We start from the raw sequence: 18,675 nt of genomic DNA, 5'->3' as shown, positions 1-18,675 counted from the left end.
TTGTTAAAAGCGCTTCATGAATAAATTCGACTTCACACACTGACAAAGACCAGTTAACGTCAAAAACACTGCTGATTAACCCACTAAGGGAGCATCAATCCAATGAGTTGGCATCTTTTTTTCTATTTCACTGGCCAACAGACCCGGGTATACACCCTCAAAAGCACTTTACTCTATATGGCTTTTTCAAGGTTCAGCCAAAATGACAAAATTTAGATTTAATATTCTATTTACAGGCACAGTGTAATAATGTTGCTACTGTATATTGCTTCCTCATATTCAAATGAGAAATATACCACAGCGAGACATAACTTCAAATTGGTTATCCTATTGCATTCTATTGCCAGTAATTGGTTTAGGAAATTGTGCCGGCACAGTAATCAGTGACAGGAGCCACATTCCTGCATTCTCCAAATAGGCCTACACAACACAACACATCTGCCTATATCGCAAACTAAATGATCTCCAAGACCATGTCAGATCATATAAATCAAAAGGATCAATAAATAAAAAACAAACACCAATCACACACAAATAAAGTGACCTGATATGGATCTGGGAGAAAAATAACATGCATGTGAAATATGTGTTTTGTGAATAAATGATTTTAGGCCTTTGTCCACACCTGAGCAAATACAGGATTTAGGGTAGATCGTATGAACGGAATCATTACGACCACAAAGAAGAGGAGGGAGACGTATCGAAAGCGCCATCTCTCCTGCACGTCTCCTGAAACAAAGCTCTTCCTGCAGCGCTCTGTCATCTCTGCAGCTACCCAGCAAACATCCCCAAACGCCCAGCGGTGCTCCCCAATCAAAGAAAAACAAACAGGCCATTTCGACTTCGTAAACTTGACCTGCAAACAGCATGACGGGGCTAACAGCCCCACATCTCCGGCTGTCTCCCGGGGTCTTTCTACTTGTGTGCATGTGTGTGTGTGTGTGTGTGTGTGTGTGTGTGCATGTGTGTGTGTGTGTGTGTGTGTGTGTGTGTGTAAGAAAGAGAGATTTTGTACGTGTCAGAGAGAGAAATAAGAATTTTGTGCACACATCTGTTTGTTTGTGGAAGAGAGATGGAAGGAGACAGAGTGTGAGAGGGAGGGAGGGAGAGAGAGAGAGAGAGAGAGAGAAGATTTCTGCGTGCGTGTGTGGGGGTGTGTGTGTGTGCATGCCCCAAATAGCAGAGAGAGAGACAGAGAGAGAGAGAGAGAGAGAGAGAGAGAGAGAGAGAGGGTGCTGAAGGGGGCAGACGAGGCTGGGGTGAGGCTGCAGGCGCGGTCAGGTCACCGGTGCGGTCGGCGGGTGAAACTCAGTTCACATTACCATGCAGACACCCAGGCTAACAATGGAGGCTCCATCTGTTCCTGTCAGCCATTACAAATCTGGTGTCACCCAGTCCGCTGGAGACAACAGGCCACCGCATCTAATCAAACGGCGCAGGCTCCTCCTGTGTGTAAAAGCAGCCATCGACTTCACACTCACTCACTCTCTGGTTAGAGAACAGAGAGCGGAGAAGCCGAGGCAGGCAGTCGATTACCATGGATAATACCTCCTCCAAGTCACAAAGTCTCTATTGTGTACAGTAGAGTCGAATAAAAAGATACAATCAGAGTTGAGAGAGAAAACTCCCATTTGCTACCGTTTTCCTACCGCTGTTCTCTAAATCACAAAATTATCCTCAGCTTTCACAACAAAGGTATTCTGCCGATTCCTGCAGGAAAGGAGTCACAAAACAAAATTCAATAAAACCAAACTGCAGCCATGGATAATTGTTCCTGCTAAAATGTCACTGATTTCATTAGGTGGTCATGTCATTATTTTCCACGAACACCCCCTCTTCCCTTGAAACGGACCGCCCAGCAGAAACGTGTGGAGCCACCTCTTTCAACTGGCAGTGAACAGAAAATGAACTATGAACTCCACATGCCCTTTAGTGAGGACACAGGCCATTCACCACGCTAACATGGTCGTAGTCACCAGCAAAAAAAAACACAGGGGGCTGTAATGTGCAAATCTTTCTTACAAAATGAAATGTTATGAATATTGATCTATTTATAAAATGCCTATTTTTAAAATGTGGTATTTTGTGTCAGGGCATCAGTGGATGATCGTGCAATTTCAATTGATATTCAAAGCAAAACGCTAAGAAAAGAAAAATAACATTTGGTGATACTGCTTTGTATTATCCACAATTTACATACTCGGCTATTTCTCACATTTTACACCAACAATAGCATGACACCAGGTTCAAGCTGTAATAACTATCGCATTACCACGGTAACAGAAGGCTTACCCGGTAGTTGGACACGTTACCATCATAGGAATAATAGCCTCAAGGGATACTTTTAACCTTTTTATAGCTTGATTTTCTTTTTCCCCCCAGAGGAATCGTGCCACAAGCATGTAGTTTCTGGTGTGTACTCTGAATTGCAAAAATCCTAAAAATGAATTATCATTGTCTTGTGGTCTATCTTCCTACCATCTGCCATGTTCAGTTGATTCTCTTTTCCCAAGTTGCAGAGACAGACTGCAGTTATTCAGAGGACGGAAGAGTTCATTAAGCCTATTCCAAATAAGGGTATAATTTTTGACTACATCCAGCTGGCATTAACTACCGGTACCACAAAATTACTGCGAACCACAACACAATATTTCCTTTCTGACTGAACAATTCCACATGGTTTCATCCCTACCTAAGGTGAGGAACAAAAAAAACAAAAAAAAGAAGAGTACAGGGTAGAGATGGGCACCTGAGGCACCCGAGTCAATAATGCCCACCTGCGGCATGTCACGTCAAGGGCTATTAACTGTCGCATAGAGTCAGAAATACAAAAAGTCTGAGCGAGAGGGAGGGTAAGTCCGAGAAAGGAAGATAGAGAGAAAGATTGATAAAGGGAGAGAGGGATGGAACACACATGGCCCCTCAGGTACAGTGTTGTATTTCAAACCCGGTTGTGAAAGAATAGAGGGGCTTCGGGTCAATCAATCACTTCATTAGCCTGCAGCTACAATGCCTTCTCTCTGTGTGGGCCGCCTCCATGCCTCCCACCGTCCACACAGCTCCAAGGGGGAGAGACCATGGGAGAGACCAGGACCAAAGACTCGCCACTGGAGGGAGCTCTAGGTTACCAATCAGCTCTGTGTGAACCACCAACTCCCTCTCAAGCATCAGGGCGCCCTACCTGCACACTGGCCGAGCGGGAGACGAGAGGGAGGAGTCACTGATGTCACCGGACTCGGACATTGAGGCAGCAGGCCGGCACAGGGAGGAATCTCACCAATCTGGTCTGTTTTTCATATTAAGAGGATGACTTGTAATAAAAAAATAAAAATAAAAGTACACCCGCACATCCTGAGGCAACGTGCAGGTGAGTCAGGGAAGAAGCACCATGTCATGGATACAGTGTGTAAAAAGCTGCCATTGTGTAGTTATCTTACAGCAATGCCACACTGTCTCCTGTGACATCGACTCCTCCTTTTCACCGCCTCCTAGTTGGTGTAGGATTCCTCCTCTGCTTTAACTAGCGCACCGCAGTCTCACAGCAGAAACACAACACATGTTCCTGAGGATAATATAGGCGTATATGTTACGTTCACTCTCAGGGCTAACATTTCACCCCCTTGTCCTTGGTTAGCCTGGATGGCATGAGCCAAATGTCACTGCACTAATACGCTACCACATTCACATACACTCTACAGTGTGTGTGTGTGTGAATACACTCCTGCTAGAGGCCAAGTTTCTTCTTTTTTTTAAATTGATGATGTGTAGAAAATGCCATCAGTGCTGCTTTGCCACACACAGAACAAGGCCTTTTTTGACTCAGGATTGTGAGAATAAACTAGCTTAAGAACATACACACACACACACACACAGTGCCTCTCTCTCTCTTTCACTCCCACACACACACACACACACACAGAATCAGGCCTATTGTTTACTTACACTCAGGAGCTCCTTCGTCCTGGTAGTCAGAGGCTACTGAGGCGTCATCTGAAGGGGCCGAGCGACCCAGACTGGAACTCTGGTTGTCATCAGAACTGTCTTCCTGCCTGGAGTCAGCTGAGTGTGTGTGTGTGTGTGTGCATGCAAGAGAGAGACAGAGAGAGAAGGCAAGTGAGTAAGTAAAGCAAAACATGGGATAGATATAATTTTCAGCAATACATGATAAACCCTTCACTGATTTGTGCATTTAAGTCTGTCAGGGTATTTTTACACACACACACACGCACGCACGCACACACACACACACACACACACACACACACACACGGCTGAAGTAAACTCAGTCAGTATAGATACATATATGATACATGATGTAATTACTTCAGAGTATGACTACTTACATCGGAGGGGGAATTCCTGAGGATTTCTGTGAAGTCAAAGTGAACATAAATCAAACTCTTTTGCACTGAAATGCAACAGAACATGTCTTTTTTGTGCTTTAGGCTTTCAGATTGGAGATCACTCAGCTGCAGCATTGCTTCTATTTAGTAATGGTTTCCTGCACTGAAGACCACTAAACCACAAGTTTTCTCTAGAACACGCTAACGTTATCGTGCAATGCAGACAATAGCAGAGGAGATGGTTGTTTCCGGAATAAGCCATCACACTTGACACAACAGCGTCTTGTTTTTGGTTTCATCAACTGTTCATCAAGCTTGAAAAATCAAGTTAGATAACAGGATTGAATTATCATAATTGTAGGGATTATTTTTTAAGACCATTAAAAACTTAGGCACAATAGATATGAGCAAGTATGTTTCAATTTCAGTTGAAAATACAATTCCTGCAAGCATAAGTCTCTAAGGTGACGCCATTAGGTTAAATGAGTTCCTTCCATGTAATGTAATGTAACGAACTGTGATTAAAGCAATTAAAGCAACAATTGAGTTCGTAAGTGGTATAGAAAGCAAAAAGTTGGATAATGGTGTCAGGAAAATTATAGTGTGACACTTCAGCAGTAAAGTAACCTCTTCTGCCCATTTCTACACATTGATTTAGTGCCGGTCCACTGCTTCCAGAGGTGAAATCCTACCTATTGTGGACCACCCTGAAGTTATTCAGCAAGACGTCCCGCGTCTCTCTGGCATGTTTACTGAGGTTCTCATCCTGCAGGATGTCCGATACAAACAGCTCGCAGTCTGAGGGGAACAGAAAACACTGTCAGCATGGCAAACCTGACGTGTTTTGGAGGACTTGTCTTTTCAGGCAGTGGTTCTCAACCTGAGGGTCAGGACATGATTCTGAGGGGGACAGAAAATGATTTAAAGAATGTGAAGAATTATATTCCTAACATACAAATATGTTATCAGGTTTATAATCTTTGTCAAATAATGGATATTTGAACCCTCCATGCATCCTTTAATTATTAATCAAGATAAAATGTATAATTTGGTGTTGCAGATGGCCATTCATCTTGCGCTTCCCCGGATCTGATGGCCACAAAATGGCAGGCCTTTGTTTTTAGGTTCAAAAGTCAAAAAGGTTTGAGAACCACTGTCTTACAATATGAAGGGTATGTGGCATGATTAAGGTATTAAGCCCATAAAGGCCGGAAATCTTGTTGTTTTCTGAGCAACATTTGAGAAATGTGTCAACCAGGGGTATAGTGGAGGGTAAACCCAACTAAACTCAGTTTACCTACATTTTTATCTGTGAAATGGGGCTAAGCCACCATTTAAAGCTCATAAATATCATTATAATGCAAATTCATAGAATACATTAGATGAAATAGAGTCTCGCGGCTGTAAATTACATGAAAATTGACTCTTTCAAACAGCCTAGCCTTTTTTGTATATTTCTGGTTGTTTGTATAACGGTAAACACCAACGGAAGCACATGGTTTAACCGCCTTATAATTTTACCACTAGATCACTTCCTGGACCAGTCTACTGAAAACATATAGCTACTCTTGTCAAGTGGGGATCCAGGAGAAGTCGGCCTTATCTCTTGACCCACAAATAAGAAACCAGGATCTACTCATGAACATTACATGGTCAAATATAGAGAGCAAGAACTTGCGATCGACATACTAGGACCAACGTTCACCATGGCATTGAATTGCAAACTTGATTTCAAGTCATAGGAATATTCCAGACCAATGTTAAACCTATCTTCATGATGCTGCAGGCAAAACAGGATGGTCCACATTGTTATCGGATTCAATTTCTTTATTTCCTAATTCTTACATTACACAAATGCACACATGCAAATGTTGATCCAAAGGCCTAGCTTTGCTAGCCTGGCAATGCATGCAAATGTAGTAAATGCCAGACTGCCGCTGTGTGGGGAAACGGTTTGTGTTACGAGACCAGGGTAAATGAGATGCCAATCTATGAAAATATGGTTTTCTCGTATGTTCTCTGGAAGAAGAATGGTCTCATATGGAGAATGGTCTCGCATTTGTACAGCATGAGGTTACAGGAGATGTGAGTATTTTCAGGGCCATTGAATAATGAAAAATGTGACAGTTCATGATTTTTTTAAGTTGCTAATTTATGTTCTCTTAACTGACAATATGTACACTACCGGTAGAATCATGTCTCTCTGTCTCTCTTTTACATTTCATATACAGTTATGATACATGCCTCCTTATACTGTAGTTACACTGATATATTTCATTACTATATTTTAATAACATGATTTAACAACACAACAGTGTAACAAACAAGCATTATTAAGAGGAAAAAATACCAACATTACCTTCCAAAAGCCTCCTGATGTCCCCTGAGATCGTCCCCATTTTTAATTTTCACCTGTCCGATTCCAAGCGCTTTGGTTCCCTGACTTTTCAGACTTCTCCAGGCTCTTTTATTTCGGCCTCTGCACACTTTGCTCTTTCATGAAGCAGTCGTACTTCACAAAGCAGCCTACACAAACCAAGCCTCTGTCATACTGTCACAGCTCTATGACAGAAATGGGAGCCTGGCACACAGACAAACTCCCACAGCAGCATCTAACCACCTGTGTCCTATTCCTCTGAAACTCAACTTCCGTGCATGCATCGAGATTTGCACAAAATGGGGTGGAGCAGGTGCAAAGATGACAACTTCCTCAATGCTTGGGTTTCTCAGTCAAGGCTGACTGACAGGGAGAAAACATCACTGCCTGACCTATCAGGGTCACACACCAAGCCTGAGTAGGGGCCATGATCCTGTACATAGCCAACTTTTAGCAGCAACGGAGATAAGCAAAACTGCCTGCGATAAGGATGGCAATAAGTGTACTACAAGGCTGCACTGCCAAAAATACATGCAGATTTTTGAAATAAATCCCAAAATCAACACCACACACCTAAAGAAGACTAGTGTTGAAACTTTGGGTGTGATTGTTGGCTGTTGACTCTTCAAGTAAATAAGCATAGTCTTTAAATGACAAACATTTCTGCCTCTCTTTTTGTGCTTCCTATAGATCTGGATGGGTATTTGTCCCATAACCAAATGGGCATAGATAACATAGATTGTTGTTGGTAAAACTGACTTCACTGCAAAGGAAGTCCCTACATCAATAAAGTATCATATTATAAAAGAAAGCTGTCCCTCAATGGATTGAACAACAGAAATTAAAAATTGTAGAACATTTAAGTGCCCCTGTAGCATTACCTTCATGTCCGAGGTGGAACAAATGAGACTGAAGCCGGGTCTCCTGGGTAAGAAATAAAAAAAATTGTACCAGTCAGCGAAGGAGTTACTTCAGCTGAAACAAGGTCTCCAAACCTTGGGGTCAAGACTCCATAGGGGGTCCCCTGATATGTAAATGGGCTCTGTAGAAAACTTCTAACCAAACTAAAAGAGTTGAAATAATATCCAAATGTCATTTTGAAATTAAACACTGCAGCTAACAGCTTTTAAACCTAACAGCTTTTAGGACAGCACAGAGAGAGCCAAGCACTCTGCCTGTATACAGTTGTCATTAATCAATCAGCTCACAGGAGCAGCTGCATTTCTGTTCCTCTGAGAAATGAAACATTGTTAAAGCACAGGAGTCAAAATAATCCTCTGCCTTTAATACGGACAATAAGGTTAATCTAACACACTCACTACACTTACCCCCAACTGAAAGACCCGTTTCAGTCAGGTGCTCCTGTAACCAAGAGTGGGATTTTTTTAGCCCACTAGCCTGTGGGGGGCATTTTTCAGTTAGTGCAAATTTGGCCACCAGAATTTGACTGAGACCTAATGGAGAGACTGGTGAACTGGACTAGCTGGGATAGAGCTGCTCCACATTTTTAGATTGCACACATGAATGTAACAGATCAAATCAAACACATTGGACTAAACTTATACAAATAAAGGCCTTTGCCTAACCCTTGCACTCCTTAATATCGGTAACTTACAAGTATTTATAGGCTAAAGTAAATATAGGCTAGTCTTCAGATACTCCTGCCATGAGTCAAACAGACCAATCCTAAGTCCAACCTCTTCTTAAAAAAAAACAAGTAGATGACAATGCACATTGTGTTGGTGGTGCTAACGGTTTAAAGGATAATAACCGTGTTAATATGGGCCTCGAGGGATGCTGTAGAGGGTAAACCCACCTAAACTCACATACTACTACTCACATACATACATTATTTGCAGACAGTTTAGCCACTTTTTAGGCTGAATCTTTATGACATTAATTCCATTCATAATGGTATGTATCGTAAGTAGTTGGCTATTAAACTGCTGGAGGCTATATGAAAATAGTGTATTTTAAGGGTAAAATAACAATGCTTTTCTGCAAAATAACAGATTTCTGTTTACAATGGTGGTTGTTAGCCTCATATGACCACCAACTGGAGGCCATACTTTGCCATAGTTTTTATTTTGTATCACTACATCCCGAGTCATAAAACTTACCAATAGGCCTACCTGCAGAACTAATGTTTTACAAATACGAGGTCGACGGACTTGGTGAGAGAGGTGGGCCGTGTCACACTGCCAACCTGCTAGCCTGGAAATGGTAGGCTACAGTCATATTTCTCCTGCTAATTTCCTCCTCTTCCTATTTCAGGTCACTGTATAGATGTTCTAAAGCACGTGCTATGCTTACCTCAAATTACCTAGTAACCGTTGCCATTCAGACAAAATGGAATGGGTACTGTCGGCTAATTTCCACTGTATCTGGCGAGGAGTTAAACTGCAGGCCCACGTCCTCTCTTTAACAACATTATTTCTGAGTAAGTTTATCTTTTGCTAACTAAGTTCTACATAAAACCAAAATATTTTAAATGCTTGTATTCAATTGTAAACTAGGTCATTTTGCCCACGACGGTTGCTGCCTCCATGTGCTCCTCCTAAACTCCTACTTCCCGAGTTCGGAAGTCGGACTTGCACGACTTGTTCCGCATCCAAGTAGCCTACTTTTTTGTCGAAAATAACAACAAAATGAGACTATAATAAAAGTGTTTTTTGGGAGCTGTTTTATTTCAGATATCCAGTGGCATAGAGATACTGAATGGAGAGAAGAAAATAGGTAATAGTGCAAATTATGTTTTTATTATTTTATCTGCCAAGTTGTTGTATGCGTGACAGCTAAAATGTAGCCTAATCAAAGAGTGAAAATAGAAAGATAGCCTACGACAATACTAATTATTACATAGAATGACAAACAATAACGCTTAATCATAAAATACATCACTTTGTTGATAAAGCATAAAAACTCTCTCCGCCCCCAACAAGGCACAACTTGGTAAATTGGGCATCATACAAATTTCATACTCTCCCAGTCCTATGTACCACTTTGCTGGGTCTTTGATGAGCACTGAACCTGTAATAACAATATTCCTGACAACACTTGAATGCAGCATTAGTAAATTGGGCGTTCATCATGCTTTGGCAGTGGCGAATGCATCAGCATAAGTAACACTGGCCTATTGTGGCCTATATTACCAGTAGGGTAAATGGCTATGGGTTGGGCTGGACTGGGCTTTTTCTTTGCAACAGCCACAAAGGTATAGCATCAATAATATTAGTAGTATTAGTAGTAGTAATAGTAGTAGTAGTAGTAGTGATAGTAGTAGTAGTAGTAGTAGTAGTAGTAGTGATAGTAGTAGTAGTAGTAGTAGTAGTAGGCCTTCAAGTATTATTGATCCCGAAGTGGGAAATTGCTCTATCACTGAAACACTACAAGGAATGCCATCTACAGAACAAAGCTCAATCAGGAAATCACATCGACAGCAGAATACTCTGGTCATACCCATACAGGCCTACAAAACACAGTAAATAACATTCAGGGCTGGGAAGCCATACTAAGATGCTGTGTTGGACTTCTTTTAAATTTTTCTTGTCTTTTAAAATGTGGAATATGGGTATTCAAGCTAGCAAAGATTGCAATCAAAATTGAAGAGATTTCCATTTCATAACATAGGCCACAGCACGCACACACACACACACACACACACTTAGGTCTATTAATTGATATTTCACATAATGACAGGCCTGGGTATTAACAGTATTGGCTCTTAATGCAACATTTGAAAAAATATCTAAATTGGAAGAAAATAAAAGGCTGTTTGCATGTGTATGCGCGCCCGTGTGTCATGTCTGTCTTTTGACCCCTCCATTTTCATCTGCCTTTGACCTCACATTATTGGATTAAGCCAGGCGTCTGCTGCTTGCTTCTGTGTGTGTTAGGCTTACAGGAAATAGATAATTTGCATATTGGGTTTAGTCTTTTTATAACAAGCTTATCAGCTAGTCTAAAGACAGGAAAATGTAAAACTTAAAATAATTGCTAGATGCATCAATGATTAAAAAAATTGGATTAACAATGACACAACAATGTTACATTTTATTATATACATATATTTTATTTTATATTTTTCTAATAAAAATTCCCAAAATAGGATGTAGCAGCGGCATCACTTTTCCTTCAATGCATAGTATTTCTATAATTTTTTTGTATTTTTGCTGTATTTCATGTTAGGTGGTATTTCATGATGGTCTCCTTCCCTGTCGCTTCACTACAGGAAGCCGCGGGGTCAGGGCGAGTTGAATCCCATGTCAGAATTGTCCCCACGTTGACCTGCGCCTGACTGGCCTCCCAGCAAAAAGCCCCTGTGAAGGTAAGAGGAACTGGGGTCCCCTCCCCTGGAAAAGAGGTTCCCTCCCCTTGACAGCTCCACAGAGCCCCAGCCACCTGCCTGCTGGGTCTGCCCCATATGAAAAGGGAAGCCCTTTGTAATCCGACGGGGATTACACCACCCAACAATACACCGCTGAAAGAGCGACAAAAGCCCTGTATCAAACGCCGCTGAGGGGGAGCAAGGCTATGATCTCCCGCTACTACCAACACTGACTCCTCCGCCACCTCTCATCTCCCCAAGAGGTTCTCCCCTTTAGCATTCACTCCCTCTGTCCTCCTTCTCCCCTCTCATCTCTAGGATCTGGCCTTTTATCAGCGCATTCCTTTTCATTTGCATTGCGGTGTGGGGAGGGACAGCGGGTCTCTCTGATCTGATAGAGCCAGAAGAGAGAGTCAGGAGGAACCTGAGGGCATGGAGGGTGTGTGTGTGTGTGTGTGTGTGTGTGTGTGTGTGTGTGTGTGTGTGTGTAGGACAGGATACACACACACATGTTTTACACCACATTGCATTCTCAAAATAGGCAGGGACTTTTAGCAGACCGTAGGGATGAATTGTAAAGCACCCATGCCTGTCTTTCAGGCTCTGTAAATCTGCCTGTTTGTATCGCTGACTAGAATGTATGTATCTTAATTTTAGACCTAGAAAAGAAGATTTAGGAAGTGCTGTATTTGAGGCAACAGCCTGCATTTCTTTTGCTCAAAATGAGGCGTTCACTTCCAAAACGTTATCTATCCATCCTGGAAAAAAATCATCACCCGAATCACTGAAGTGCCTCATTCAGTAATTCTAAAATATAGTCCAAGCACTCAAGTTACCGACTATATCCTTTAAAAAGTACCATCATTTGTTTTAAATTTGAGGCATAAATCATTTTGTAAGAATAGGTGTCACTTTTTTTCAAATGGCAAATATCTTGTGTTGGGGCAAAAGTCTTCAAATGTGCCCCGTAATTTAAACACGCCACAGCATATTGAAAACCTTGACGGAAAGGTGTTTGGCCTGATGCTTAAGGGTCTGGTGTAAATGTTTGTGTTGCTCGAGGAGATAAAAAGAGGTAGTTTACTTTTCGGATTTCATTGGAATCATTGTATTCCCAACCCACCCATTGCTCAAACATATGTCAGTGTAGGGGGCTTTGGTCCCGCGAAGGTAAAAAGTGATGATAGATTGAGGACACAAAAGACAGAAGAGCAAATGCGCTGCACTAAATCTACAACCTTCAGTCAGCCAGACATTGACTTGGGGGGTACCTCAGCTTGTACTCTCATCAGTGTTAACCCTGAAAGCATTGAATAGAAAATCATTCAAATTGTATTATGTTAGGATATATGAGCCATTTCAAAATATTAATTCAGCATTATTTGAGGTGTCTGTTAAGGATAGCAGTTACAGCTAGCAGCCCGTTGACTCGACTGAGTGATTGCATACCTCTATTACGCATGATATATGAATGTATGAGAGGGACCTATTTTTCATTACCGAGACATTGTCCCTAGAGGCAGTTGTTAAAGAAGAATCTATGAATTATTCCCCTGGAACAACTGGCCCTTGTCATGAGCTGAGGAGAGAGCGAAGGGAAAGGAAGGGAAGGGAAGGGAGAGGAAGGGAAGAGAAGGGAAGCATAGCAATGCACCAGGGTATTGATAGTACCGGGATTGAGAGACTGGAAGGACGCCAGGAGAATGTGTCTGCCTGTGCTTGTGATCCTGCACATTGCCGCCTCTCCCTCTGTCCAGTTAATTGGAATACAAAGCAGAGCGGGGTCGATGAGAGAGCGGTGGTGGAGGAGGGGGGTGCTGTCTGTCTCAAGCAACACTCAACCTTCACTGCTCGCTGGGAATTGACTGGGGAACCAGCAAGCGAGACCGACACACTGTCACTGGTAAAATGAACTGTCACCTTGCATTTCTCAACCTCCTGGCAGCATCGAATTGGCCGCTTTGAACCATGTGACGTGACACTGATTGAGTTCTGGTTTTCCCCTCCTGGGCTCTAAGGAAGGAGCCAGTTTAATTTCAAGTGTACGGCCCCTCCATGCAAAGTACCAAGGCACGGCACAGGAGCGTCTAGGCAGCTAGCATCCCTGCCGACCGGCATCTTTACCCATGTTCCGCACACCAAACCTTTCATGGGTGTTATGCTCTTTCCTTTCTCACCACCCCTCATTATTTCGTTGTGCTGCTTCGTTACTCTGCCTCTCAGCTGGTCTTGTTTTTCTTACGCCATACAGCCATGGCGGTCTGACAGGCACACAGAGGAGGAAAACTATTAGGGGTAGCCATTTGGATCCTGGAGGCAATCCCAGGGAGTATTAAGACGTTAACCCTGGCCAAGTCACTTGTCTCTCTCAGTTACTATGCTGATGGAGTGGGGAACGGATGCAGTCGCAGGAGGACCCAGGAGGCTGGGGCTTCAGGTTGGCTGGCGCTTCCAGATCCAATAGAGCCTGACTCGGATGGGGGATGGTTGTCAAGAAACTCCCAGCCTGGGCTAAAAGGAGCCTCGCTGCCATAACAAAGGAATAAGGGAGCATGCCATGCACAACTAGGCAGCATTTCTCAACCAGGCCTCACTGAACAGTAATGGTGGATGTGCGACAAATTGAATTCATCATCCCCTGTGGAAATTATATTGTTGTGATGGTTGAAACTCTGTGTTACAGTATAAAAATCACAAGTTACTTTCTGATTGTTTTTGTTCCTTTTATTTTACAGCGCTTTGTAACCTTCTTAAGAAGTGCTACACAAGTATAGTCTTTGTTACCATCATTATTAGTTTTTTGGGGGTGGGGGGTGTATTTCACTATCACGCTTCAGCTGTTTAATGGATGCACCCAGTTACTACTCTGTTTATCTCTGTTTCCTGTCAGGATTTCAACGTACTGCATATATGTGACAGATATCTGGTGTTAACCCTAATAACTGTGTTTGATATCTGCCAATAAAAATGACTCTTCTGTGGTATCTCTTAGATTACCAACCCCCCCCTTATCCCATGAATACTGTAGCCAGTTTTCCTTTGAAGCCCCGGGACCCTGCAGAGTGACATGCGACAGAGGAACTGGTAGAAAACCAAGGAAGTGAGCCTGGCAATAGACTTGTAAAAGAGCCTGCAACAACTGCAAGCAGCATGGGGTACAAACAGCACTGATTTGACCTCAAGCAAAGTGCAGAAGGGGGGGTCGACTAAAGATGTGTAAAGGTATCTGAGGAGAAAGAAGTTTGGCCGTGCTGCATCTATTAATAGGCCTCGTATTTGTGCAGTCAGGCGTTCATGCTATGGCGTGGTTGATTATTTCCGTGCCCGCACCAGGCTCTGCTTGTTTTTCACCTTGCTAGTCCCTCGGTGTCCATTAACCATTTTCTACCCCTCTCCTCTCCTTGCCCTACATTCTCCAGCGGAAGGCAAAGGGCTGCGCTGATCCGACGGTGAAAAACATCCTCCTCCTCTTCCCCGGTTGAACATCTGTCTCGGCGGCGTTGGCTCCAGCACCGACTCTGACACCTCCAGATGGAGAGCCCGCTGGGAGCTCTGAGGTATTACCTACATAGATGGCAGGGATCACACCTCTGGAATGAAGTCCCACACTTGTTTTCAGTACCGTCCCCTTCTTTGTTGTTGGATCTGTCACTATTCACCATATCTATCGCCGCCTCCCCAGTCCTTGGCCTTGTGACTCATCCGAAGACAGAGCTTTCGGCTTGTAAAGAAAAGCATGGTAACAAACCTCCTCAGCCCTTTTCTAATTTACAGTAATGGGCAGTATGGTATTTCAACTGTAACTTCTATTCGGTGGAAATGTATTAATTATTAATATAGCTTTGAGAGAACTGCATACTCATGCAGATGTATTTCAAATGACTGCTGATTTCCATTTGCCAGCAAGTTGCTTTTTCAGAGGCCTGGAACCTGAAATAGTTTTTTAGATTGCACACGCTAGAATATAGAAAAGGCTTTGACTAAAAGGCCCATCCTTTTTATTCCAGATTAAAAAAAAACTTACCTGCAAAAATAGAAAGTGTAGGAGACCTAGAGTTGACTTCTCCAAGTCATTCTGGTGTCTTGACAGATTGACTCTGAATTCATTTGTGGCTGAACTCTGGGTGAACCTCAGCTTTAGGGAAAGGGCACCAACAGGCCAGTGCTGCTGGGGCAGAAACTCTGTGTGCAAACCTAACACCCAGTGCAAATATTGAAACTGCTGCCCCTATACCATCAGATGAATCTTGGTGGTCAGGTCCAGCAAACGTTTAGTAAGGGATGACGCCAGAATAAACAGCATGATGTTAAATTATCAACTTAATTCTTGTGGTTTTAAAGAATAAATGCGATTACTATACAAAAATACATGTTTGAAGTTATATAAAATATAAAGGATTTGAGAGAAGTATTAGAACTAGAACTAGAAATAGTGTCAGTTGTATCCAAATAGAATTTGGGTAACAAATCAAGTGTGAAACCTGGCTCCCTGGAGTTTGTTGTCATGTTTAGAGCCCCTGGAGGTATTTCGAGGTGAAAAGGTCACTGGGAACCACCCCATGTGTTGTGAAAGATTCCTCTTGTCACATTATGCAAGGGGAATTTGCTTCGACTATTATTGAAATAAATATAGAAAATTTTGTGAAATGTAATGCAACCCCAAACTAGTCTGATTTATAAATGTGGATTTATAAATGTGGAAAAATCGAGAGAGAGAAAAACACTCACAAAAGTCTGAGAAAAAGAGCACATTCTGTATAAAAAAAAAAAAAAAACTTAAGTCTGAGAAAAAGAGCACATTCTGTATCAAAAATAAAACTTAAGTCTGAGAAAAAGAGCACATTCTGCATCAAAAATAAAACTTTGATAGAAATCAACATGGATAATCAGCATTTATTACAGTCTCACCATTTCCTTTTTATGAACACAATACTTCAGACAGGCCATTTTGAAACCACATTCTTTATTTTCATTTTATAGACTGTATTAAGCTAAATCATCTGAACAATTGTTGGAAAATACCCTGTAAATAAATAGTGCAAACAATGACACTGATTACTCCAGTGCTAGAACACAAAACACAGCATGGGCTTATGCAGGATGGGAAGGTTACAAATGCAACAACAGAGGAGAGGCATATCAAAGTATCTCAGCATCCAGTTCACAAATCAATGCACTAAGCACATAAGCACACGCAGACATACCCTGTATACTCCACAAGTCCACAAGCAGTTTTCACAGTTTATCTGGAATGGTGCGAATGAGGGAAGGATGTGAAAATTTGCTTAGGCCCCGCAATCATATCATGGAAGTCACATCATAGTTCACAATCATTCCCTTTCACCTTTGGAGAGGTGTCAGGGCCCGAGACTTTCTCCACAGGTGCGGGAGCGTTTACCAAGACGCTGCCCAGTTTTTCGCGTTTCTTCTGCTTCATCCTGCGGTTCTGAAACCAAATTTTCACCTGCGTCTCGTTGAGCTCCAGACTCGCAGCGACCTCCACCCTCCGTGCCCGGGTCAGGTATTTGTTGAAGTGGAACTCCTTCTCCAGCTCAGTCAGCTGCTTGGTGGTGAAGTTGGTGCGGATCACGTTGTGCTGGCCGGGAACTCCGTACTCAGACAGGACAGCTGTGGGGAAATGGATGAGTGATGAATGGATGGATAAAAGCATGAAGCTAATGGAGCTAATGCATGGGATTTTGCAATGTAAATGAAAAATGTGAGAATGATAGGGTGAATTTAGAAAAACGAATTAGTTGCCAAATAGGCTACATTTTTTCCCAGTGTTATGAGAATGTAAAACATTTAGGATTTATTCATTCTCAGTGACTTGAGAACATGTGGATTGTGTTTTTTGTGCGCCAAGATTATGTTCAGAGGTTCTCTCTAAATTGCACTTTGATGGGTTAGTTTTAATTCCCAAATCTCTCTCAGGATGAACAAACCTGTTTTGGGGGGATTCCTCTTCACTTTCATCCAGTCGAATGTTTTAGAAGTTTGTTCTGCATGATCCAAATCCTTCTCCTTACTTTGGGGCGGTAACCTCGAGTAAATACTCTCTGAGTATTCTTGCTGCCTCTGCTCCCCGTTGCTGAAATGTAGATACTGGCTGCTCGGCGCAACTCCAGGCCCACAACTGTCCCCAGCATAGGGAGCCATGTTTGTTCCAATGGGTGAAACTTGCGCATGAATGAACCCCCGTTCCTGCTCGGGACCGAGACCATATTGGTGATGTCCGTACTCCAAAGTTGACCCAATTTGCGCACCATACATCGAGTTCCCCGGTGCTGAAAACTGCAGGTCCAAGTTGACGTGTGTCTGGTGGTGGAGAGGGTGGCTCGGAGTCTGGTGTGGTGCAGTAGTTGCAGCAACTAATCGCCCGTCCGATGTGTAACTATCACTTGTTGCGCACGAATTGGAGGATAAAGGCGTCATGTATCCATGGTTCAAATTGTGGTATCCAGCCTTGGCAGTGAAAATGTTTGCTCCCCGGTTGCAAACGGGGTAGTCTAGGTAAGAGTTCATCCTGTACGGGCCTATTGTTTCTGCAGACTTGATAAAGAGTGAGCAGTCATTAATTGGTGCTCCCCTTGCCCTAACCTTCTAGGTTGTATGTCAAAGCTGTAAAACTGCCTTCCACCCTCATATCACCTTCCTGACACACCATGTGACTCTCTAAACGCCAATGGCAAAGGACCTACAGCACTCTGTCAAGTCTGTTGGCTCGTCCATCAAACGGCTCACATTTACATGACAAATGCTTCAATCAAACTCGCCCATCCATCTGATAAGAACACAAACACCAAGCCACAGTTTCAGGCTACAATGATTCTTAGAGTCCTTTTAAATGACATAATATGCCAAAAATATAATAATAAAACGCATTAATACTAAAACATAATAATAACATAATAATAATAATAACACTAATCATAATAACACTAATAATAATAATTAAATAATAATAAATGGCAATAATGATAATAATAATGGCCAAGAAGGAATAGAAATTAGGGCCTACACTATCCTCATAAGTGTCAAGTTACAGCCTATAACCCTAAACTATAGACTCATATTTTTCTGTTGACAAGAGATGAATCATTCAAGGCCTATATTATAAGGAGTGTGTATTAATTGTTTTTAACTTTAATGTGTTAACAATGGTTTAATTAGGCTAATGGTTTTAAAAATTGGCCTATAGGCCATATTAGCGGTGAGTGTGATATTTAATTTTTCTATTCTGCTGTGCACTGGTTTTGTTGTTTTCCAAATATCCTCAAGATAAGGTGGGAAATGAGAGTTGGAGAACGAGAAGTGAGATTGACAAAACTTCATATATTTATATAAAAGAAAGCCTGGTGTAACAAGCGAAATATACAGTGGGCCTACTATCAGACAAAATATTTCTCCGGCCTTTCGAGGACTGAAGCCTGAAGCCAGACTGAATCAGACAGTGTTGTGGAAAAGAGCAGCGCAATTAATTCAGTGATCAATCATTCGCTCTTTTTAAAGATTGACAGCTTGTGTTGCCCAGTTTGCCCATAAAAGAACAAAGACACATTTAAGAGCTACTTCTCGGGCTTTTTCGTGCCTCAGAGTTGGAAAAGCCACAGTGACACAGAGGCTAT

General features: G+C 42.3%; 2 protein-coding genes across 2 annotated transcripts in view; both read right to left on the bottom strand.

Moving 5' to 3' along the window:
- Positions 1–6,989, bottom strand: part of skap1 (src kinase associated phosphoprotein 1) — a 29,990-nt gene extending 23,001 nt beyond the window's left edge. The window contains exons 1-4 of the mRNA XM_078290656.1: positions 6,703–6,989; positions 5,036–5,141; positions 4,344–4,369; positions 3,943–4,059 (exon numbers count right to left, since the gene is read on the bottom strand). Of these exons, the coding sequence (XP_078146782.1) occupies positions 3,943–4,059; positions 4,344–4,369; positions 5,036–5,141; positions 6,703–6,742 (289 nt within the window). The 5' untranslated portion in view covers positions 6,743–6,989. The remainder of the gene's footprint in view (positions 1–3,942; positions 4,060–4,343; positions 4,370–5,035; positions 5,142–6,702) is intronic.
- Positions 6,990–16,211: 9,222 nt separating this feature from the next.
- hoxb1b (homeobox B1b) lies at positions 16,212–17,779 on the bottom strand. The gene is given in 4 exon segments (XM_071898533.2): positions 16,212–16,675; positions 16,993–17,651; positions 17,653–17,707; positions 17,710–17,779. Coding segments are annotated over 4 exon segments (1,095 nt in total). The 3' UTR covers positions 16,212–16,364.
- Positions 17,780–18,675: the final 896 nt, after the last annotated feature.

This window comes from Centroberyx gerrardi, chromosome 20 (assembly GCF_048128805.1).
Source record: "Centroberyx gerrardi isolate f3 chromosome 20, fCenGer3.hap1.cur.20231027, whole genome shotgun sequence".
NCBI lineage: Eukaryota > Metazoa > Chordata > Actinopteri > Beryciformes > Berycidae > Centroberyx > Centroberyx gerrardi.
This window is presented reverse-complemented; position numbering and strand designations above follow the sequence as displayed.